At 35.3% G+C, this 26,813-nt stretch overlaps 1 protein-coding gene across 2 annotated transcripts in view; it reads left to right on the top strand.

Moving 5' to 3' along the window:
- Positions 1-16,076: 16,076 nt before the first annotated feature.
- Positions 16,077-26,813, top strand: part of LOC131072942 (probable E3 ubiquitin ligase SUD1) — a 59,157-nt gene continuing 48,420 nt past the window's right edge. Inside the window, exon 1 of one of the 2 annotated variants that reach the window (XM_058009247.2) lies at positions 16,077-16,531. In XM_058009247.2, coding sequence (XP_057865230.1) covers positions 16,277-16,531 — 255 coding nt within the window. In that variant the 5' untranslated portion in view covers positions 16,077-16,276. The remainder of the gene's footprint in view (positions 16,532-26,813) is intronic. The other variant, XM_058009248.2, reaches the window with a different exon arrangement.

The following is a 26,813-nucleotide window of genomic DNA, read 5'->3' as shown; positions in this document are numbered from 1 at the left end:
TAACTCTACAGCCCAATCCTACGGATCCATGATAAACAAACTAATGAAGCTCATAGTATAAGTGTGCCAGCACGCACGATCCCCAGGCATATCTGGTATGCTATGTAACTAGTGTCTCCAAGGTGCTCCCCCAGCCCACAGCCAACCCTCGTGTCGCCCTGTCTGGACACAGGAACCCATTGATCACTCCTCCTAGCATTGCTGGTAGTGCCAGTCTTGTCATTGTCATCGTGTCCCATGCCATGTGTCCAACCCTCATCTCTAGTCCCGGATCCCGGAACACTCGTCTCAACGCCTCCCTGTTTCCATCTCGATTGTAGGGTATCAACTCCCCATCAATCGGTATCCACAGTATCTTGTATACATCCTCTCAGGTGACTATCATCTCACCCATAGGCAAATGAAAAGTGCATGTCTCTGAATGCCACCTCTCAGCTAACGCAGTCAGCAACCCCATGTTTGCCCGAAACTCAGGCACATACATAATAAATCACAGACCCATAACCTCAATGGCAGCCTTGTCCTCAAATGTCAACTCTGGTCATAACCTCTGAGTCGATGGGAATCTCTTCTGTGACTCCAGCATAGGTAAGTACTCCTGCAGTCAAGCAAATCAATCATGTCAGTCAAAGTGACACTCACTGTTCATCACAAAGTGTTGCTACCTATCCTAGTGACACTCACTGTTCATCACAAAGTGTTGCTATTTATCTTAGTGGTACTTCATGTTCATCACAAAGTACTACGTTTTAGCACTCTTTTTTCATCACAAAGTGCTACTCATATTTGCACTCCTTGTTCATCATAAAGTGTTGCTCCTATTGGTACTCCATGTTCATCACAAAGTACTATGTCTTGGTACTCACTGTTCATCACAAAGTGTCTCGATCTATCATATCCTAGGGCTATACTTGAGTGTATCCTCTTGAGTAGTTTCCTAATTGGCAACATATGTTCTATCACAAAATTGTCAATCCTAGCCCTATCTCCTATCCTAGTCTTCCCTAGAGGACCTGCTTGAGTGTATCCTCTCAGCAACTTATCCAATCAACAGCGTATGTTCATCATAGAACTGTCGATTTGACCTTGAAGACATAAACGTGCCTTCATGACATAAACACGCTTACAAACTGCACAAACGCGCCTGCTCTACACAGACGCGCCTGAAATACACAGACGTGCCTCTATTCTGCACATACGCGCCTATCCTGCACAGACGTGCCCACATTTCACAAACGTGCCTGCACAACGCAGACGCGCTCGCATCTGGCACAAATGCTTTTCCCAGCATAGACGCGCCTGGCACCAACGCAGACGCGCCTAGCCAACTTAGACATGTCTGGCACCAACACAAATGCGCCTACATGTTTTTGATATTTTTTGACATTATCCTAAAGCGCATTTATTGTACTACCTAGCATGCATTAATGACAACATTTATTGTGACAAAAGTACAAAGAGGTTTTGTGGTACTTATCGGCTCTCCGACATCTGCTGGCCTCTGAAATCGGCGAACACGATCAAATCTATGCACCAATGCCATCACTGCTGACTGTTGCTACTCTATTCTTTGTCTACACTCTGATCTCTTGGATGTGTGGATGACGATGAGGATGTATTTCCCTCGTGGTCTATTTTATAGACTGCCCTAGCCCTCGTCTCCCGAGTCAGTCTTCTTTATCCTGTGACTTTGTCACTTTATCCAGTCAGTCATTTCTAGTCTTTCTTTCTTATCAAGAGATTGTCTGCGATCTTTCTAGACATTTCATCCAATCTCTCAAGGGGGTATACCATTCCCATCTTGGGGCAACTTTGTATCAGTTTATCTTATCTTCTTTGAAACAGCGCGACAAGCCGCATTGTCTCAAAGAGGGGTAAAATGTAGACACCTAAAATTGTCCTATCTAATTATCTTAAGCCTAATTCTTCTGTTAATTAAATAAATCTTTATTTATTTAATTAATTCATTTATCCTTTTCTAACCTTATTTCTCATTTAAATAAATACATTTATTTATTTAGATTTTCCTTTTCCTAAATTAAATAAATATCTTATTTATTTAATTGATCCCACTTCTTCTATTAATTAAATAAATCTGTATTTATTTAATGAATTCATTAACCTTTTCCTCTAATGACACATGTCATTCATCTCTTAATTCCTACACTACCTACCCTTTTATTATTTTATTATTTCTTCTACCTACCCTCTAATCATAGCCGACCATTTATCTTTTACATCTCTCAATCTTATCCCTCCATTTCTTATGGTGTCTTCTATATAAGGAGATGATTCCTTTATTATCAAACCCTAACTCAATTACGCACTCGACTACACTACGCCTTTTGCACTTTCATATGCGATCCTACTTGCAACCACATTTCCATTCTTTGTTGAGCTCTTGTGCACACAAAATCTGAGAGCAAATATATCAAGCAAGATCAATGGAGACAGGAAGAATGGAGATCCAAACCCTGTTGGACATGTGATGGTATTATCTTTGTGATTTCATTTTGATTTGCATTGTCTTAGGTAATATGCATATGTTATGGTGGATCTTTGTTGTTGCTAGGCTAGGGTTTTGTGGTTGAATTCATTTAGTCTTTCAATATTATTGTTGTTATCCATTTTCACCGTATACAAAACCCACAAACAAAATTTCACTTTCACAAGAGATTTGCAAAGACACATAACAAAACCATTGATATTATTATTCATGTGAGATTAAGAAGTACATTCTAGAGACTATATCTATAGTAATTGTCATGACAGATCATAAACTAATTAATATTGATGAAGGAGTATATACATTTTTCATTATGGAAGACTCCATGTTCTAACTTAGACACTACTACTATACCCTTTTCCAAAGAGACCAAGATTCCCTCCAAAAAAATCTCTTAATTACAGCCTTGGAATTCCTTTTATAAGAGTAAGGAATGCAACAAGTTTCAGACTATATACAACTGCCATGTTCTCATTTGACATATGTTTGTTTTATACGCATGGAAATGATATATTCCCAATATTAAACCTAAAATAGAACATGATAACTTATCAAACCATATGACTAAAACTATCATGGAACTATCATGGACCTCGGTGAAGAATAAAATATTGTTAAAATTCAACTGCTTGAGCCGCGCCACCATCGCATTGCTGATAACTTTATGGATGCAAGATTCTAACTATAAAAACTAGAGGAGGAGTTTTACGGATGTAAGATTCTAGCTATAATAACTAGTGGATGAGCTCCACAAAAACTATTGGATGAGCTCCAAAGATGGTTATTGTAATCAGAACAGGGGTCCAACTTTAGTTATCGATTTTAACTAAATAGGCTCTTTGTTAAATTTGACTCTTCCCTGTCCTCATTGTTCTCCTCCCAACTACCTCTCACTCTTAGGCTTTAGGAGAGGATGGGCTGAATGTAGGAAACCAGGGAAACACCATCTGAAGCTATAGATGGCCTTTAAAAATCCCTTTAGCTACCTCCTCCGATTTGAAAGTCCCTTTAGCTACAAAGCAATTTGTTGTGTTGCTATAAACACAGCCTTCCTGAAATATTCTCCACTCGGTGTCATTAAACCTATATCTTATGAACACACAGGAAACAACTACATATGGGCATTCCATTTCTGATATTGTTCTTGAACAAGTGTAGAGGGAAATATTTATAATGCTCCTTGATCAACTCAACTGCTACTGATTTATGAAAAACCTCAAAGCTCTAAATTTAGAAGTTCTAAATATTCCTTTTCACCTTTTTGCCTTTCCAAAGAATCATAAGTCTTCATGCTAGCATGCAACTCTTTATGCCACCTAATGAAAGGATCAAAACTCATCAGTTTGCTATAATCATTTAACCGCCAATTAAAATTTTTCTTCAAGAACAAGCTAACATCCGTACCTATGCAACTATTCATCATTTTACATCAAAATGACAAGCATAAAGTCCTTTGACAGGAGGAGTGTTTTCTATGTGAAAAGATCGCTTAGAATCTGAGATGAAGATTTCATGCGTGCTAAAAAGTGTGTTTCTAATTCCAATGGATATGCAGTACACTTTATATATGGGTTATTTTCCCAAAAAACCATGAAAGATGCGCCTTAATTATTCTACATTTAATTGGACTTTGATTTTGATGTATTTCTGAAACAAAGGAAATTGCACTTTGATTTTGATATATTTCTGAAACAGATCTCAGAGTCAAATATGAGATCAAGAATGCAAACCCAACTTCATGTGTAGTTGCACAAATTATTCTTATAGATCCATTACATCACTCTAGACTTATAGTAACTTGCAAATAGAATGCAGTTCCTTCCTTGAAGGAAATCCACATTCACACTACACAGTCAAACATTGACAATGAAATTTCCAAGACAAATCAAAATATCCTTAATATTATGATTCACCATTCATGTAATATCTGAAAGTAGAAATGAAGACAATGTTAGCAACAATAATAAATATAGTAGTCTATTCATGAAATAATTGAAAAACTATTGAAAGAAAGTGTACATTCTTTCACCATGAAACCATCCTACACACTAGACAAGACAAAGCCCCATTTATAGTTCTACTCTCCCTGGAGATGAGAAAATTACAGAATCCTTTTTTATGGCCTTGCTATTCCTTTTATAATCATAAGGAATGCAACAAGCTACCGACCTTTTACAAGAATGTGTAACATGTATTGTAATGTCGTAAAACCTCCAAGCCAATATTCATGAAAGCTTTGGTTTAGAGAAACAGGAAGCTTCCATGAATGTGAACTACCTTATGAGCCATGCCACTATCGCACATTTGTGGTTATTGATGCAGAGAATACCAGGATACAAGATTCTCATTGCATTTCTTGGTAGGGGAGAACTTTTAGAGTTTTGATCAAGCAGGGATGCTTGACTCTAAAACCGCATCTCCTGTGTCTTCACCCAGCTTTCTCTTTGCATTCTACCCATTATAAGGGGGACATGGCGGTTACCAGAGAGATTGGAATTATTTGCAACTACAGCCGAAGCCTGTAGTTGCACTCGAGCCTTTTCATAACCCTCTGGTTATCTTTGGCTATTTTAATAACCCTCTGGCTACAAGGTAAGTCATCAATTTGCTTTACTTCATGGCATCTGCAAACCTTCGCCCATATCTCCTTATGCCAAAATTCAGCTGCACCTTCTATGCACTTCATTTTAAAACCTCTGCAAGCAAAACAACATCACTTCCTCAAAAAATATCTTTAGAAAATGTTTATCTTCTACATTCTGAAATACAGTATGTGAATGATATAGCTTCTATCTTCTACATTCTGAATTGCAGCATGCAAATAACAACCCTATTTCTCAATTTGTGAAGTGGCGGCAATTGATTGTCAGGTCTATACTCTGGATTATTCCACATACTATATGAATCTATATGAGATGTACTTTTATCTCCTTCCACAAGAAAGCTTTCATTCCAATAGTCCTGAAACCTGTACATGACTCACAAACCTCAGCACAGATTAATACTGGTAGCTTCTCATTGAATATTAAATGTGTGCTATCCTCCATATTTTTCTTCCTCTGACACACGCAATGTTTTGAGTTTTCTATGCAAAAGGATAGCAGAGAATCCTCGATCAAGATTTCATACATGCCAAAAAGCGGCTTTCTAAAAGATTTCATACGGATATGGAGGACACTTACAACTAATATGTGATGTGTTTGCTATATTAGTTTTTTTCTCCAATTAGTAATGGAAGATTAGCCTTAATTATTCTACAATTTTTATGTGATTGAAAAACATTCGCCAATGTAATTATTACTTTCCCCCCAAAATAATGAATGATTCACCTTAATTTTTCCACATTTTTCATGCAATATGTACAAAATCGCCAATGTAATTATTATTTTTTCTCAAAAATAATGAAATATTCACCTTAATTTTTCAAAAAATTTAACGCAAAAGAAAAAGATTCGCTAATAAAATTAATTTTTTTCCCAAAAAGAATGAAAAATTCGCCTTAATTTTCGTACAATTCTTACGCAACTAAGAAAAATTTGCCAACGAAATTTAATATTTTTCCCCTATTTAAAAAAATCACCAAAAAAATTAATATTCTCCCCCAAAATATTGAAAGATTCACTAGGATGTTACACCTTTCTATAGTTGAAGCATAATATATTGCAACATCTTCATGTTGCGCACATATTCTATGGATGAAGCAGACTTTGAGGGATATTGGTGTAAGATTCAATGAACCTATCTCTATTATGTGTGATAACACTAGTGCAATAAACATTTCTAAGAATCCAGTACAACATTCTAGAACAAAGCATGCATCTATTCGGTATCACTTCTTGAGGGAAAAGGTGTTGGATACCAAAGTAAAACATGAGTATGTACTTAAAAAGGAGCAAATTTTAAATATCCTCATGAAGGCATTGTGTAAAGATACTTTGAGTATCTTCGACAGAGGTTAGGGGTAAATTACCCCTTTCCAGTTTGAATTAATGTGCATTTATAGATGTGCATTGGTCTAGTGAGCAGCTTGCACATTCTTATTTGGACTAATGCTTGGGTGCTTCCTCTTAGGGGGAGCAGGAGTGAATTTCATAGGGAGAGTCATGGCCGCCTTTGTCATTGTTGTGAAAGGGGGAGAGATCTTGAGAGTTTCAGTTGTTTCAGCTGCAGAGTTGTGCATAAATTGTTTTGTGCTTGTTGTCGATTGATGTTGTCATCAATGAAAAAGGGGGAGATTGTTGTAGATTGTTGCGGTTGTGACGATGATGTTGTTAAGTGGTTGTCATTAATGTCAACATATTGGTTGACATTGATGTCTCTGACGTTCTTGGTATTGGTGATTCAGAAGATGTGTTCCCAGAATCTTTGGTGCTCTGGATCTGACAACATTGTGACCAAATCAAACATGTTAACATATGTGGCAAGATACACTAAAAACTTGAGGATTTCATTATATATTGGTGTCAAGTCTTTGATTTTCTTTTGATTTTATCTTTTACGGTGACATGTCTTTTAGCTTTTCTAGGATGTCTTTGACTAGAGATTTTATCTCCAGGAAGTCTTTGACTAGAAAGGCAAGGATAGGGTATGTCCACCTATTTGTTGTTTATGGATTTTCTGTTAGTAATACTATAGCTTGTACAAGGATATAAGGACATTGTGAGTCTAGTGTGAACTGGGGCATTCCTTGTTTGCGATTGTCTGATCTCCATGCAAATGATACGATGACTATCTAGGTCGAACATATATCTGGATGGTCATAATACATTTTCTATAATAAAGCTCAATGATGATAATAACACAAGAAGCTCATTCACCTTCATATATTCTACCTTCCATCCTCTTTTGCGTTTTGTCCATGTTCCCATAGTTTAGAATCACAGGACTTAGTGTAATGACACACCAAAAATATTTGCATTTTATGTAGCGTTCATCTGCATCATTACGTGTTATTTTGCATCATGCATATCATATAGATAGGAATAATAATTGCATTCATCTTGCATATCAATAGAATAATTGCATATATCATATCATATCATATCCATGTACATAATATCACATCCAGCACACACCACTTGTTAGCACATCATATACACATCATAAACATACGTTTCATAAGCATCATAGATATCATAAGGCATATAGAAACATCACATCATAAGTATAACATCATAAGTAAATACATCACATAATTGCCACCAATAATCTCTAATATATATAAAAAATAATATGTCATGATACAATGATGTCAAAAATCATATGACTACAAAATCACCCGAAGGTGCCTAAATCATCATACAAAAATGATTCAAAATGGACCAGAGAGAGTTATGATGAACTCCCTCCCTCGGAGCTAGTAGGCCTTGAAGGAGTCTGAGCTCCTAAAGGCCCAACCCCTAGATCTTGTATTCACCCCCCTAAAAGAGCATGTCTCGAAATACCATCTCTTTGCAAGAGTAGTTAGCAATCCCATGTTCGCCCAAATCTCAGGCACGAAGGTAATATGTTGCAAACCCATTGCCTTTATCATCGCTCGATCCTCAATAGTCAGGTTCGACCGTAGCCGCTTTTTCATATGCAATCTCTCCTATGACTTCAACTATGCAAGATAGTCCTGCAATCGTACCAAAATCAATCACATCATTTCTAGTAATACTCATGTATATCACATAGTGCTGCTTATCCTATCCTAGCCTAGTGGTGCTTATGTTTATCACATGGTATTGCTCATCATACTCTCTTCCTAGTGCTTATGTCTATCACATGGCGTTGCATCCTTTCGGTGTATATGTTTTATCACATTGCACTTGATCCTATTTCTGCTAGAGCACCCGTTGGATTTTATCAATTCGATAGCTTATCCTAGATTTGCTTAGCATTTTATCTACCTAGGGGTAATTGTTTGAGTTCATAAACTCAACAGTTTATCCAATTAGCTATACATGTTTATCACATGGTTGTTGATTCCTTTCCTAATCCTATCTTTATCCTAGTTGGGGCACCTATCTGAGTGTATCCTCTTGATAGTTTATCTAATCGACAACATATGTCTATCACATAACTGTTGATTTTAGCCTTCCTAGACACATAAACGCAAAGGCCAAGCCTATACGTTCCATCACTACATATACGTAGTTTTACCTTTTATCCTTGTCTCTTCTAGCCTTTCTTTCTTATCAAGAGGTTGCCTACACTTTTTCAGAATTTTTCACCCAATCTCTTGAGGGAGCATATCACTCCCATCCTAGGGCAAAATTTGTATCAGTTTATCTTATCTTCTTTGAGCCAATGCAACAAGTTGTATTGTCTCAAAGAGGGGCAAAATGTAGACACCCAAAATCGTCCTAGCCTAATTAAATAAATATTTTATCCTAAGCCTTCTATTTTTTTTTGATCAATCACAGTCAAAGCAATATTCGCTTTTGACTTTAGCTATGAACCAGTGAGACCACATTTTTGAGGGGCCTCATCCTCATGTTTGTTCTGCAATAAAACCCTTATATCTCCTTGTGTCATCATGTCTTCCATGCCCATGCATCACCTTATCTCTCCATTACCTGTGTGTAGGACACATAGGCCTCAAGTAGACTCGAACCCAAGACCTCCCATATAAGAGGCTCGCAGCTTACTATTGCGTTGTGAGGTCATTCCCTATCCTAAGCCTTCTATTAATTAAATAGATTTTTATTTATTTAATCATTTCACTCATCTTCTTCTAGCCTTTCCCTATTTAAATAAATATTTTTTATTTAAATTATCCTTTCTCTAAATTAAATAAATATTTTATTTATTTAATTGGCCCCACTTCCTCTATTCATTAAATAGATATTTATTTATTTAATCAATTCATTAGCTTTTTCCCTCTACAACACTTGTCATTTATCTCTTGATTTTATCCTAACTACCCCCTTCATATTTTATTATTTATCCTACCTACCCTTTAATCCTAGCCGATCATTTATCCTTTCACCTCTTAATCCAATCCCTTCATTTTCTAAGGTGTTCTCTATATAAGAGGATCATTTCATCCTTATCAACCTTAATCCAATAGTCTAATCAATGATCAATCAATCTTCATGTGATCAAGCGACTTCACAACCACAATCCCTTCTTTGTTGAGCTCTTGTGCACACATAAAATTCGAGAGCAATCATACTAAACAAGATCAATGGAGATAGGAAACAATGGAGATCAAACCCTACCAAGCATGTGAATGGTACAATCTTTCTATTTTGTTGTGATTTGCATGTTTTAGGTTCTTCATTGGTGTATGGTGAATTTTTTATTGTAGAATTAGGGTTTATGTGGTTAGATTTTTGCTGGTTTTACAATAGTTTTAATCTTCTAAATTTCACTGTATACAGTTAGTAAAGATGACTTTTTTTCTATATCATTAAAAAATAAATAAAAAATTTGAATATCCAAAAAAAATAAAATTATTCAAACTTTTAAACATTTTTTTTTAGTTTCATCAATTGTCTTCCATATCTATAACATAAATTTTCCTCAAGAACATTTCAAATTACATTTCACAATATAAAAATAATAATAATTAAGTTATGAAATACATTACCATAGATTTTTTTTTCAAATATTTACTCATATTATCACAATACACTATAATATGCAAAACAATTTTTTTATTTTAAAACTTTATAAATGCATGTAATCAATGCATATGATGTTAGTGCGGTCATATAAAGACCATATTTTAAAGTTTGCTTAAATCTTCAATCTATTCTACATTATAAATGTTACTATCATCTGTAAAAAATAATTCTTTTATCCTCTTCTATTATAAAAAAGAGAAGGCATCAACATTCCAAAAAAAATATTTAAATTAAGTTAGATAGATTAACCTAATTGACTGAATATTTCCACCAATATCTTTGCAAATATATAATTTGAAATAAAATATAAAAAATTAATATATTTTGAAGACAAAAAAGACATTAGTACAACACTTTAAAATGTTTCTTAAGAATGAGATCTACCAAATAAAATAATCTTTGAATTTTTTTTCCTAAATCAACAATATACATTTAATTATATTTTATATTTTTTTTATCAAATTGTAATTTAAAATTTGTAGTCAAAACATTATAAGAAATATTCAATGATAATTAGTTTTTTTACTCATGTATTTGCCCATTCTTAATTCATAGTTAAAAAAACCTCTAATTATTGTTGCACCCAATAACTAAATTTTATAAAGAATTATTTAATGATCTAAAACAAAATGAAGATGGTATCAGTCTCCGTCTTTGGCCATAAGACAGTCCCTGTTTATGGTTATTCTGTTTCAGCAAATGGTTCAAGATTATAGCGGAGGTGATAGGTAGATAAGCAGGCTGGGGAGTAGATAGATAATATCTGTATGATTAGACTTTGCACTCAGGGGTGGGTAGAAAAAAAGGCGTATTTAGTTGCTATCAGGCCTATAAGCCATTTTGTAATGCTTTTTGAAAGTTAATATAAGGGTGTTATCCCCTTTAAAGATAGCTCTTACCATTAAAAAAAAAAAAAAAAATGAAGAAAAAAAGATAAATATGTGAAAAGAAAAGATAAATGTAACCAAGAAAATTACATAAAGACTAAGAACATTATTGAAAGTTAGAAAGAGTCATGATTTTCATAAAGTTTATATATATAAAAATAATATAAATTAAGACTAAGAACATTATTGAAAGTTAGGAAGAGTCATGGTTTTCATAAAATTTATATATAAAAAAATAATATTAATTTTAAACATTTAATAAAAATATTAAAATTACTATTATTTTTAATTAAAATGAAAATTTTAATTTCATTTAATTTAAAACATTTGAAAAAATGGGTAATCTAATTTATATTTAACCTATTAATTCAATTTAGTTTTTTTAACCTACTGTGGTACTTTCCACCTAAATAAAATAAAAAACAATTAAATCAATTCCTTACAAGGTGAACTTTCCACCTAAATAAAATAAAAAACAATTAAATCAATTCCTTACAAGGTGATTATATTTCTCTAAACTTAAAATTTATACTTCAATTTTTTTGCCAATATTATAATGGCAAGTCAACACATGGAAAGCATAAAAACATGTTTTAATACAAAATGAAAACATAAGAATCTCAAAATCAAAACTCATAGGAATGACAAAAGTAAATATGAAGCTTCGTCCAGGACACTTAAAACATAATTTAAACATTTTCAATCTAAACATAAATAAAGAATTTCCACACCGGTTTTGTTTAGTTAAGAATCTGCAAGTTGTTATCCATGACGAGAGGTACAATTTTTTTTCGTACTATAAGCCTTGTGTTTGCCACCTTGATTCAGTCAGCTAATAAAGTTAATTGTATCAATCATTTTTAAAAGCACAACCATCGATGCAAAATGTAAGGAGATGAGTATGTTGAGGAACTACATTAAATTAATTGTACTTGTGTATGCCGAGGAACTACATTAAATTAATTGTATCTGTATCCATACAATTGTATTAATACTGTGAGTAGTGGACGACAAAAGAAGAAAATGCACTATCTAGACGATTTCAATCGTCTTGCCAAGTTAAGGAGCATTTTCAACTACAGATCTTTTATTTCAGGTTGTCCATCTCATATAAGGGAACACCTTCAGTGTAAAAATCATGTAGATTCCCAAGTTGCTCATATAAGCAACACATCCCAAAGAAAAATTAAAATTGACATCCAAAATCGCTATTTCAAAAGCTTCCTTCATTCCTATATCTAAAAGTATCCCACCTTTCAAATCTATTTTGGGTCCCTATGTCCCAAAACTCACTATGTTAGATCCACATCCACTCCTCCATCAAATCTCAAAACCCAAAATCCACTTTTCCTCCACCATTCCAACACCCCTCAAGGTGTGTGACAATGTTGATCTTGCTAGAATTTCCATACACTCATACACAAGTCTTCCAACACCCCATCCATTATCCAACACATATTTTACTTCCACCCCTTTTGTCCATTCATTTGTGTAAATCCTTACCCCTTTCCATCTTATCATCCATTTCATCCTCTTACCATCATTCTACCAGCATCTATGAGCATAACTTCAATAGCCATGGTCTAGTCTGACACTTCTCCTAGGGATACCATTCACGAAACTAGACACTTAAGTCCTTCCTCCATCTCCTACCATGCGACCATTATTTTTCAAATAAAATCATCGTGATGAAAAATTGACAAATAGGCATCATTGATAAATAAAAATAATAAAAATAAAAAAAATCATCAAATTTAAAGATAAATAATTTTTCCTATGGCAAAAACCACTTCAATGGTGACTTGGGCAAGTATCATGACGAAAACCTAATAAACATGCAACATGTGTAATCCATGATTCTCTTTCACTCTACTCTTGGGGGCAAGTTTCATCCATACTATCTTACCTATCACATCCTCCATTATGTTTCCTATATATGCATTATTTATTTACACTAAACTTATCCTTTTGGCAAGCGATGTGTTGGTTGTTTGGCTTGTTTGTCAGTTGGTCTTTTTGATTGTTGATCTTTTGTGCTTATCATTTTATCTTGCTCCTCGAGCTTTGAGATTTGATATTTATCTTTTTGTCCCAATTCTCATGCTTTCTTGAGACCACCTAGATCTTCCATATCTTGGTATGTTAGCGAGGCATAAATTGGGGCATGATCTTTGCGTTTGTGCTTAGCATGTTTGTTGGTAGTTCTTGCAGTACTACTTAGGTCCTCACATTCGTTGTGTGTTTTGGAATATCTCACAACATGAGTTTTGTCCTTTGCATACTAGGTCATGAATTACCCTTTGTGTACTAGGAATATCATGTTTTAAGTCTATCTCCCTCATACATCATGAAAAGATTTTGTGGTGCCTAATATGAGTAAGAGCACCCTTCTATTTGCAAAGTCCTAGTCCATGCAAGAGAAGCAAAATCATCATGATTTCTTATACCTTGATGCATAACATCCTTGATATATCAAAATAGGATCGCTCTTCATATATGTTTAGCATAACCAAAACACAATATCATGTCCATCCATTTCATATATCCTATCATAATCTTTCTATATTGCACTTTCCCTATCCTATCATAACCTTTCTATATTGCACGTTCCCCAATACATTTCTTTATCTATTTATTTGATTTACCTTGCATTTGATTAATGAGCTAACTTGCATATAGTTCCATGTAGTTGCATCCACACACATCTTCTACAAACATGTTTCTTTCACATCTTTTTTCAAGAGTTTGACATGAAATATATTTTTTAGGCCAATCTCTCGAGGGGGCGCTTCATTCTTCCATCCTTCTTTTATCCTATCACTGGAGCGTATCATTAGTATCACTTTTTTTGAAACAACTCCATACAAAGCATTGTCTACAAGAGGGACAAAATGTAGATATTTAAAAATGACTAATGAATTTTCATCTTGTCATCATCTTGTCATTAATTCGTCTATCCATATTCAATTATTTGATTAAACTAATTTTCCTCTAATAATTAAATAATTTTTAATTATTTAATTATTTCATTAGCCTTGTCTATCCATAATTAATTCAATATTTTTGTGTAATTAATTTTACCATTTTTATCCTAATATTAGCTAATAATTATACTATTTAATTAATTTCCCACCTTGAATAAATAAAATCAATATTTTATTTATTTTCTCTATGCACTTACACCTCATCTTATCCTTTTACCTTACCGATCCATGTGCATTATAGATCCCACACTTTGTAAAATTTAACACTTTTGAACTGAAATAATTTTTAATTTTTTTTACCTCAAATAAATAAAATTATTTCTCTATACATTTACACCTCACCTTATCCTCCCACCTTGTTAATCATGTGCATTATAGGTCATACCCTTTCTCAACAATTCTTAACCATTGATTTTGCCACTTAATCTCTACCATTGATCAAATGTATGTGAAGCATATAAATAAGACCTCCACCCCCTCATTTCCCATATAGTACTGTTGAGTACTTACACTATAGTTAAATTATTACTAGCATCTATAAATCATTCTCAATCAAGAGCTAACATTTATCCTTCATTATTATATGATTGTGCAATCATGGTTATGCTATTTTGAAAAGCAACCCACATACCCAAACATTCAAGCATGTCCTAAATTTTTTGTATAGGTATTATTGTTTATAATTTGATTTATGTGTAGATCTTGTAGAATCTAAATTGGCCTAACCCGATTAAATAAATATTTTATTTATTTAATTATTTTATCTCAAGCCTTCTATTAATTAAATAGTTTTTTATTTATTTAATTAATTAATTTATCTTCTTCTAACCTTTCCCTATTTAAATAAATATTTTTATTTATTTAAATTATCCTTTCTCTAAATTAAATAAATATTTTATTTATTTAATTTGCCTCACTTCTTCTATTCATTAAATAGATCTTTATTTATTTAATTAATTAATTAATTTTTTTCCCTCCATGACACTTGTCATTTATCACTTAATTTTACCTTTAACCATCTCTCTAATATTTTATTATATCCTCTACCTACCCTTTACTCCTAACTGATCATTTATCCTTTCACCTCTTAATCCCATCCCTCCATTTTCTAAGGTGTCTTCTATATAAGACGATCCTTTCATCCCTATCAACCCTAATGACTTCATATGCGATCAATCAATCTTTCACGCGATCAAGCAATCGAGCATCTACACAACCACAATCTGTTCTTTGTTGAGCTCTTGTGCACAATACAAAATCTAAGAGCAACCATATCAAGCAAGATCAATGGAGATCAAACCCTACTAAGCATGTGAATGGTATAATCTTTCATGTTTTTGATATTTTGCATGTTTTAGGTTCTTCATTAGTGTATGGTGGATCTTAATTGTAAAACTAGGGTTTTATGTGGCTGGATCTTTGTTAGTTTTACAATAGTTTAACATTCCATTTTATTCCATTTTTATAACCTCTCAAAAGTCACATATCTAAATGTTGATTGCATAAATAACTATTCTATAGTTAAAAATAAGATTTTTATACATTGATCTCCTTCATGAAATAAAATGTTTCTCCCAGTCTCATTGAAAAAATTATCTTTTTTCAATATTTTTGTTTTGATTATAAAATTTACATGTATACTTTAACAAAAATAAAAAACATTTTTATAAAAAAAAATTGTCCCCAACTCTCGTTTATTAATTTTTTCCAAAACAACCCCATTACCTACAATTCTCTTAAATGAACTAAACAAATAAAATTAGAAAAACCATACCAACTATAACATATACTTACAAATTTGTAAGTGAAAAATCTTCAACCTTCCTCTCCAACAAAAACTATAACTTAGAAAGAAAATATTAAGTACGCAGAATTAAAACAGGACTACAAATGGTTTGCATGAAAGCATGTTCTTATTCCTATTCCAAATACGAAATCTTTTGCTTAACTGCGTTGTCTCAATCAAAACGAGTAGACAACATGAAACGAAAGTTCTGGACACCTTCATTTTGCCGACCCAATTTATTTCTAGATATATTCTTTCCATATAATAAATATATTTTTTCGTTTGACCATAACAACCACCCAAAATGCTTTTTCCATTACCCCCTTGAAAATCATTATAAATATCCAAATGAGGTCTACCAGTTCATTTCGGTGCATCAGATTTTTAAGAGCGGCAGATCATCCATTGAGATTGATTAGCAGGGTAATCGGTAAGGAGGGTTTTCATTCTTTAGTACTTCGGGTGCCCACTAAGTATGGTATATTGAATTGGGTTTCTCCATGGAAGAGATTGAGCAGATGAGAGGAGCTAATGTCGGTGAGGGATTCGAACCCTCCACCTCAGGGAGTAGTGGTAATAATAATTTCATGGAGGAAACGGGGGAAGAAGATGAAGATGTTTGCAGGATTTGCAGAACAAATGGAGATGCAGACAATCAATTGTATTATCCGTGTGCGTGCAGTGGCAGTATTAAATATGTGCATCAGGATTGTCTTCTTCAGTGGCTTAATCACAGCAATGCACGGCAGTGTGAGGTAACATTATAATTATTGTAGGGGTTTTTATGATCCATTGAGGGGGTAAATTAGCATTTGCCTTAGTTGTTTGTATGATCTTTTGGGGGATTAATTATTTTAAAATTTTGTGGTATCTTTTTGGTTTGTTTATTTTGCTCGTAGTGTAACAAATAATGGGTGTTTTCTAGATTCAGATGCGTGGTTGTACAAATTGTTTTGTTGAGTCTCTTTATTGTGCCCATTTAACGCAGCTGAATCCCAAAACTCTCATTATTTATCTATTTTTAATTTACTGGGGAATTCTAGTTTATTGGGGCAAATTCCCTTTGGATTGGGGTGAACTTCAACGTAATTCTCATTACAAAGTATCTGTTCCATAAGTTATCCCGTGTACCTCGTCTTGTGGGTTTTGGGTATGCTCAACTTAGCAAGCTGGATGCAGTACTTTAATCTAAATATATGAACCCGCAACTTATTTAAGAAAGCCCCAGTGATTGTATCATTTGAGTTCGTCTCCTTTGACAAGAAATCATTATCTTCTGAAATACAATGTTTAGTAATTTGATGGATTTTGGTTTTTTCTGTATTATCAACCTATAGATGTATCAGTTAGTTGGATGCTGCACTTTACCTAATTTCAATACTTTGTCAAGGCTCCTGGAATTTTTGAACATGGATTTTTGTTATAGAGGCCGGAATGAAAAATGACTTGAGCTCCTTTCATTATACAAAGGAGTAATATCTTTTGAAATATAGATCTTTTAATTTGGTTATTTTTTGATACGTGAATTCTGGGATTACTTGCCTCCAGTTGGCGATGCTTTAAACAGGGGACCCCATCCCTGTATTTTGGAATTTGAATATGGATTTTCGTTATAGAAGTCAGAACGAATTATGAATTGAGCTCCTTCCACTTTACAAAGGAGTGATATATTTTGAAATATAAGATTCTATCAATTTGGTTATGTTTTGATATGAGAATTCTTGGTTTCACTGCTCCCAGCAGTGAGGCCACAAACGGGGGACTTCACCTTTGTACTTTGAAACACATTGTCTGCTGAGAACCCATGTATAACACACTTAAGCATCACAATGATCTCTGTGGGACTCAAACTTGATACCTATGGTGAAATAGTTAATAGACATACGGATGCACCATGCACCCATGTGCTATCAATATGCAAATTTTTAAGTTATCCACCATGTGCTATCGCATGGCAAATTGTTATGCACCCAAGTGACATACTGATACCCATGCACCCATGTGTATCACAACTTGATATCAAATGTTTGGTGAAGATATCTGCACTTTGTACTTGAGTGGGGCAAAACAAGAGCTGAAAGTTATGTTGGTGAACATGCTTGCATATGAACTGACGGTGAACTTCAGTTTGTTTAGTGCATTCATGGGATACTGGATTATGAACAAGCTTCAAAACACCTTGATCGTTGGATTACTCTGTGTTATGTGCATACTTGTCATCTTGCAGGCAGCTCCAGCTGTAGCACAATGTTTTTCTTTGTTGGAAGATCAAGCAACTGCGTGCAAGATAGATTGGTTTGGATCCCAAAAAGAACAATAGCCAAGTGGATGGTCCGTCATCAATAAATACTACATAATCTTCATCTATGTATCTAGTCAAGAATAGATTGCTTTTCTTTTGCTCCAAGTCATACTCAATAGTATCGCAAACTTGTCTTAATACTCCCCTGTTTCACTACCTTACAATGACACTCTTTGGCTTTTGCATGAATCTTGAAAGATAAATTGATTACAAAACTGCTGTTAGGCTTGGTGTAGGTTTGATAAATGAGACTCCCAATCAATTGTTGGAGAGTTGCTTTCACCCTTAGAGAAGATTTAAATCGTGATAGTTGGAACCTTGGTTCCATGGATGTTGGCATAAGTTTATAGTGTTTACTGTGATATTTCTCGAGAAGTGTTTGGGCATATTTCATTCAGGAGACAAATATGTACTAATATGTACTATAATATACTTCCCAACCAAGTAGTAGTGCAATAGACCAAGATTAGTCATGTCAAATGACTTTATTTGATGATCCTTTCTTGCAAGAATCAATTTGTAGAATTTCTTATTAACCAAATCATCGACATATACATTGATGATAGTACCTTTGTCCCCTTGCTCTTTGGTAGAGGTTTGGATCATAGGGACTTTGTTGGAAAACATGCTATCCAAAATACTCATCAATTTTGATGTACTAGGCTTTGGGAGCCTATTTGAGGTTGTAGAGAGATTTAATAAACTTATACAACTGTGTTTCTTGCAATCCCTTAGGTTGGGTCATGCAAAGCTCTTACTTCTAGTCTATATATAGAAATGCTTTTATGCCCATCTAATAAACCCTCCAACTAAATTGCATGGCTAGAGAAAATATCATTTGAATGTTTTTATCTTTGTTGTAGGCTCAAATTTCTCTTCATAATCAATGCCTTTCTTTAAGTATAGCACTAGTTATTAGTTGTGCCTTGTACTTATTCATGCTACTATTGAACTTATATTTGATCCTAAAGACCCATTTGCATTTGACAATGTACTTCTCTAGTGGAAGGTCACTGAGTTGTCATGTCTTGTTCTTTAGCGATGCTTGATATTGTGTTAATGGTATCCTTACAAGGCTTAGACTCAAGGGCTTCTTGAATTGTTTATGGTTAAAAATTCTGTACACAAATGCTCATCAAGGTCATATTCACCTAAAAAAAAAGGTCACATTCACCTCATCATGTGTTGTTCTTCGCATGATACATCTTTTTGTAGATGCGTTTGGGACTTCACTTGTCCTTGGATCTCGCAATGTGCTAGTGCACCACTTGGGGTAATTTTTTTTGTGTGAAATGGTGGATTATGATGATCCTTGTTACCATCATTATTATCTTCATCATTGTTGCCTCTAGATGCATCTACTTCATTGATATCCTTTTTATGTTTTTTTTATATTAAAATAGTTCAAAACATATACATCATACTATTAGGTGCCCTGTTTTTTACATATATTTTGCTTTGTTCTTCTTCTATTTCTTGCTTTGTACAATATCTTTTTCACATGTATATCAAAAACAGGCCGTAGCCCTGTGTCAGATACCTAGGTATTACAATATGAACAACATATAAAGAGGATTAATACAAAATGCCTCATAGGTCAGTATATAGATATCAAAAGAGCCACCCTGTTCACTGTTCTCTTGTGCCTTCCTCCCTAGTTCTAGGAGAAAGCTCATCTGAGTCTTCAAGTTTAAGCTTCTGCATGTACTATACAAAGGCCTCGATCTCCTTCAGATGCAACATATCCATATGTTTCTTGAAGTACTAGACAGATTGGATATCTTCCTTGTAAATCTGCAGAGCACCTTCATGAACCAGAGTCATGAATCTGTCTTTAGAGATCTCCAAGATAGCAGAAACTTGTGACATAATATAAAAATGAGTGAGTTTATTATTAAACTCAGTAAGCCTCCTCCCCTTGTTTTGAAAAACACCTCTATTTCTTTCTTTCCAAAGAAACCATAACACCTCACAAAAAAAGACAGACCAAAACCAATTCATCTTAAGGTCAAAAGATTTTACAAAACCAACAAGGACCTCACTCCAGAAAGGGCCACGCCGGTGATTCTAGACAATAGAGGGCCAAGGAAGATGGACCACACACCACGGGCAAACTCACACTCAAAAAACAGGTGCTTAAAGGATTCTTGGACATTACACACAACACACTTAATAGACATGAGACCCTCAGCAAATAAGAAGGAACCAACATCTAGCTTTTTAAAAAGGAGCCATTTAAAACAAGACTTCTTAGGGTCAATGGGAGAATGCCAAAAGAAATAAAAAACAAATTGCCACTTGTACTTAGGCCAGTCTAAACCCCAACCTTGATTAACTCTAGAGAAGATTGAGTAGTACTCCTTCAACATCAAATAAATTTGTTTAGTAGAGATTTCCAAGAAGGAAGAACCATCCAGCCATTTAAGTTGTTTCAAGAAGGAGACAGTATCCAAGATCTTACCAGGGAAAAAACAACCTGTAGCCTTACCAATGAGAGAATGTGTTTTCTTTTGTGAAGCAAGGATCCCATATTTAGACTTAATCTCAACCCAAGAACCAAGTTGGTTGTCAATCAGTACATTAATAATCAAAGAGATACCCTTATCATTCCATATCTTAGCAGAGCAACTTTGAGTCAAAGCAAGCGGTTTATTGTTCAAGTTCACCCCCCACCAGATAGATCTATCCACAACATCATATGATGGAGAATTGCCTATTGCATCCTTAGAGGGGAGTAACCTCCTTACTTGTGACCATGCCTTCCATAACGAAGCAAATACATTGGAACCAAATACCTTCGTGCTATAATCCCCTAATACAATATCACATAAAGGGATATTCCTCCATTTTTTACCTTTCTTAACAATTGACCTTTCAATATTGTTCCTGATCAGCACCTTCCAAGGTTCATTACCTTATAGGGCTTTTACAATCCATTTGGAAGCTAAAGCAATGCCATGAGCCCTTATATCCTTGATACCCAATCCACCCATACATCTAGGTCTGCAACACCAATTCCAGTTCACACAGTGCCTCTTCTTGTGCCCCATCCCATCAGACCATAAAAAGTCCCTCATAATCCTCTCAATCTTATTGATTTGATAATTGGCAAACACCCATGTAGAGGCACAATAAATATGATGGGAGGAGAGAACCTTTTGAACAATCTGCACTCTACTAACCAAGGAGAGCAGGTGGGTCTGCTATTTAAGATGTTTCTTTTCAATTTTAGAGTATATCCACTGCCACATATCCTAAGTAGACGGATTAATAGCAAAGGGGATACCAAGATATCTTACAATAGAGTTCGCTCGTGCCCATTGCCAACCTTTGCATGGGATCCAATTTGGAGGAGTCTCAGACCATAGCATTGTAAATTTGTGAGGAGCTATCTTAGCACCAGAGGCCAGACAAAAAAACTGAAGTCTCTCCATGGCATTATCAAAGTTTTCCTCATTCAGGGCTAAAATAAAGCAGTATCATCAACGAATTGAGTATTAATCAAATCATCAACATTAGGAAGATTAAGACCTTTGATAGAGGGCCCAAGTTCCGAGGCCCTTAGAATGTAATAAAGAACATCAACAACAATGGCAAACAGGGCTGGGGCAATGGGGCACCCTTGCCCTATAGACCTCCTTAGGGGGATAGACTCAGACAGTTCACCATTGACCTCAACGACTGTGGAGGAGTCCTTAAAAAGAATGTCTATCCATCTACAAAAATATGAAGGAAAACCAAAAGCTTTTAACATTCCTCTAACAAACGGCCACTCAATTCTGTCATATGCTTTCTCGAAGTCCAAAAGGACCATTGCAAAATTCTGATTATCATCTTTAGCCCAGTATTGCCTCCCAATTGGTAAGCAAGTTTTCCAGAATATACCTACCTTTTATGAAACCAGTTTGTGTGGCAGAGATGAACTTATCTAACAGTCCAACAATTCTCCTTGCCAGTACTTTTGCAATAATTTTGTATGAGATGTTCAATAAGGTGATAGGTCTCCAATTTTTAACCTGAGTCTTATCCCCACCTTTAGTTAACAACTTGATAACACCTTTATTAATATTTTCTCCAAGGGAACCCTGTATAAAAACATCTTCATATAATGCAAATAGATCCAAGCTTACCCAATACAAGTGCTTCTTATAGAATTCAGCAGGTAAACCATCTATCCTTGGAGACTTACCATTGGCTAATGAAGTAATAGCACTTTTGATCTCATCCAGAGAGATCTTATGGCTCAGAGCCTTAGCTTCCTCACAAGAAATTTTCTTAGGGATTAATAATAAGCATTTCTTGAGGGCCTAGTGATTAATATCCCCATGCTCAGAAGAGAAGAGACCGTTGTAAAAACTGAAGAAGGCCTCCTTGATGGCTATCGGATCATTAGTGGTTAAATTGTTGACTTCAATAAGTTCCCTCTTGTTCTTAGCTCTGATAAGATTGAAGAAATAACTGGTTCCCTTATCATTACCTTTAATCCAGTTCATTCTAGCTCTAACCTTCCGCCCTTTGATCTTGAAGTTTTGCAGTTTCCTTAAGAGGTTCTTGATCGAGGACAATTCTCCCTCTAGACTTAGGTCATTCCCCTTACCCTGAAGTTCCTTTTCAATCTCATTAAGCCTAGCTTGAAGAAAGGACTCCTCTTTAGATCTGTCCATAGCATATTTCCTACCAATGATCTGAAACATTTTCCTCCAAGAAGCAGTAAGGGCCTCCCACTACTCCCTAGGTCCAAGGTGAGAGGAACAAACTTTAGTCAATTGAGAGACCATCTTAATAGCTTCACGAGTATCCTCATCATTGAGCAAGGAGACATTAAGTTTGAAACCATTTTCCCTTTTATGTCTAATCACAAAGGAGGGGTCAAGGTCCAAATCAACAGTGACAGATATAGGAGAATGATTCGAAATGCTAGTAGGGGAGACACAAATGGGGGCTTGCCCCCTCTGAGGGAGGAAGGAAAAGAAAGAGGCATCTGCACAACATCTGTCCAGTCTACAATACATTCTCTGAGGGAGGAAGGAAAAGAAAGAGGCATCTGCACAACATCTGTCCAGTCTACAATACATTCTCTGTTTACCACTTTGATTATTGCACCATGTGAACTAGATACCATGAAAGGAACCCTTTTTCTTCTCCATGGGGTCTATCAGATTAAAAATCCTTTTGAATTTAGCCTAGAAAAAATGTTCATTACCCTTCCAACAATGTTTATTACCACCGCTTTTATCCTCACCATGTTCAATCATGTTAAAATCACCCACAAAGTTCCAATGGGCATTCGACAAACCGGTTGTCAGCCAGTCCCAAAGTCTAGCTCTGTCTCTGTAATCATTAGCAGCATAAATGTTGCAAATACCAAAAACACAATCCTTCTCCTTAAAGGTGATCCACAAGGCTCTTTGGTAGGTGGAGACACCATTAGCAATGATCTTATCTGCCCACTTAGGGCCAACCATAATGGCAGTACCATCTTTACCCCTTTCATGATTGGAGTGGAACCCTATGGCCTGAGCCCACAAAAATTTCAACATAGTATAAGCATGAAACCCTACCACTTTGATCTCTTGAAGGCATATGATGTCTTTTTCCTTGATGCTATTACACCATTTTCTGACCACATATTTTCTATCAGACATCTCCAGGCCCCTAACATTCCAGCTATGTATGTGCATCATCATAAGAACTATTTGGAGGAGGGTTTTTGATTCTTGTACAGTCTATTAATAAAGCGCTCAGGCACCTCATTAACTTTTTTACTATTATCATTGGAAAGAGATTGTCTATCAGATGTTTTTCTTTTCTTTCTAAGTTTCTTACTAACCACCTCTATAAACTGATCAGCATTACTGCTAGCTAAACCATCCGAGCCAAAGGGCACAATCTATTTATTTGAGGAACCATCCACCACGGAGTTCATGATACTAGGTAAGGAGTTGCTCAACCTCAACTTGGGTGGGACTATAGTGGCATTTCTTAATAGACCAGCCTTCTCCTTAATACTTTGAAGAGCAAGTTGTTGAGCATTCAATCTGGGTTGGGGGGAAGAGTTCAAAACCCTTAATTGATTAGAGTTAAAAAGGATTAGCTTGTACTGATTGACATCCGACAAAGATATTGGGGGGATCATTCATGAGAGGGGCTTGAACAACCTCATATTCATCCTCGAATAGAGGATTGGAAAGAATAACAAATTTATGTCCACTACTATCACCAATTGGGCACTCTAAGCCAGAATTAACCTTCTACTTGCCCATGTTAGATGGGGTATCCGTTGGTAAAGAAACACCTTTTTTCGAGGAAGAAACAACTTTTGGCATTTTACTATTGTCACTTCTCAAGTTATTTTTATCATCAATATTAAAATTAGCATTGTGAGGTTTCTTCAGAGAAGGGTAGTCCTTTCTCATATGCCCATTATTTTTACAGAAAAAACATGCCCCCAATTTACCCAACAAAGACAATTCCCAAGCAAATCTTTCTCCTTCAAATTCCAGAGAGATAATTGTTGAACAGTATATTTGAAATAAAAAAAAAAAATATTTCCATAAGCGTAAAGGTTACAAGATTTCTCGGCAAATAAATTGTATTGAGTATTTCAAAAGAAGCTTCATCGAAAGAGTACTTTCATCGAAATAAAGTATGTAAAGCACCAAACAAAAGTATTTCGGCAAAAAGTCACCTTCGATGAATACAGAAAACCGCTCATCGATACTCCAAGTTTCATCGAAAAAGTGAAAAACAAAAGGCAAAAAGTGATTTCGAAGAAATATAACTACCGAAGAAACTCATAAAGCATTCATCGAAATGCAAAATCTCATCGATGACATAATGTCGAACAAAAGCAAAGGTGTTTTATCGATAAAGGAGGATATCGATGGAAAAGGACTGTCGATGAACATACATGAACCTTCACCGAAGAAAGGAACTCATCGAAATATGATTTCGATGAAACTTGCGAGTGACCTATTGAAAAAAAGGTTTGTCGATGAAAAAATGATTTCGATGAGTCTTGAAAGTGGCTTCTCGACATGGGCTACTCACCGAAAGAATAATATCGAAGAGAATGGGCTTTCGATGAAAGATTTAAGCACTCGGCCGAAGACAAGGGTTTCATCGATAGCTTGAATTACGATTATTTTGGTCGAACTGCACTTCCCGCGAAAGAGTTAAAGGCCCAAGTGAAGAATGTCACATCTGCAATTAAGTTTAAACACTTGAGTAGCCGTTGTAGACGCAGAACATTAACTGTGCACAAGTTGCCCATACGATTACAGTTGAACTGATTGAATTTTCATAAGAGCCAGATCAATGCCAAAAGACTGAAAATTGCGAAGAACTTGCGGAAACTTGTGAACGACAATCAGAAGAGCTGGGCATTTCTCCAAGTAAGTGTTGTCTCTCGTATTTGCTGTAATCATGGAACCTTCTTCATCTTCTTCTAAAAAGAGTAGGAAAGGAAAAGAACTAAACCCTGAAGAGAAGCCCAAAAGACAAAAGAAGGAAGGGAGAGCTCTGACTCAGGATTTGTTAGACCAGTGTCCCACATCTAGTGTAAGGTCTAAAAAGATCAAAAGCGAAGAAGAAGGATTGGAGGATAGATTTGAAAATCTAGGAGACATTTGGACTGAAATCAGAGGACATGAATTGTTCTTATTTAGCTACAAAAGAAGGGATGCTCCTGAGCCCATAAGTAATCTATGGAAGAAAAACTTAGGGAAATTGGTAGTCCCGAACGTGTTTGTAGATGTTGAATTAATGAAAGCTCTGGTAAATTGTTATAATCCGAGAACCAAAACCATATGCGATTACAGAGGGAATCCATTAGTGGTGATTAACAAACAAACTATTGATATGGTATTTGATTTAGACTGGGAGATGGAGGAGAGAATCGATATGCAGAAACTTTCACAAGAATTCTTTAGCTTGGAAAACATCTACAGGACTTGGAGACTACCTATTCACCGGCCAAAAGTGGGTGGGTCATTTGTTCCGTTCAGCAAAGATGACAAGGTGCCGTTTGATGTCAACCACTTCCATCCATATTTTAAATATACATATTATGCTGCAGCCCAAGTATTAGGCCTAGAGGCTCATCCACTCATGGATATTGGGGTTATGGTTCTGTGTGCTGATTTACAGTCAAAAGACCCTAGGTCATTTGATTTTGCCACTTATGTTGCAGATGCCTTAAATCATGGGTTGGAGAAGTTGAAAGGGGACCTTGTGAATGTTCATTTTTCGTTGTACTCCTTGTTAATGCATATTATTCTTTATTGTGGACAAGAGATTAACTTCTGGTCAGATGATTTCTGCATTAGATCTTATGATAAGAATGGTTTGAAGAAGCCAGTTCAGTTATGGGTTTCTGCATGGGACCAGAGGTTCATGAACAACCAGTACTGGCACTTTCAAGAATATTTTGTGAAACCTCTTAGTTCAGCTTTTGGGCAACACAGGGATTATACTTTGTCCCTTGAAATTAAGAGATTCCTCAGGCCAAAGGACTTCTCTCCAGAGTCACAAATTGATCATAATTGGGGTGATTGGTATTGCCATGATAATCACACAGAAATCAGGGTATTTGGGTATGAAGGAAAACCACACATGCTTCCAATTACAGTACCAAACAGGGTGGCTAGCCTGGAGATTGTAAGACAATTATCTATTGTCAGTGCCAAACACCTTACAGATTCCGATAAGCAGTCCATCGTTCCAGGTTTATTGGT

Source organism: Cryptomeria japonica, chromosome 3, assembly GCF_030272615.1.
Source record: "Cryptomeria japonica chromosome 3, Sugi_1.0, whole genome shotgun sequence".
Classification (NCBI taxonomy): domain Eukaryota; kingdom Viridiplantae; phylum Streptophyta; class Pinopsida; order Cupressales; family Cupressaceae; genus Cryptomeria; species Cryptomeria japonica.
This window is presented reverse-complemented; position numbering and strand designations above follow the sequence as displayed.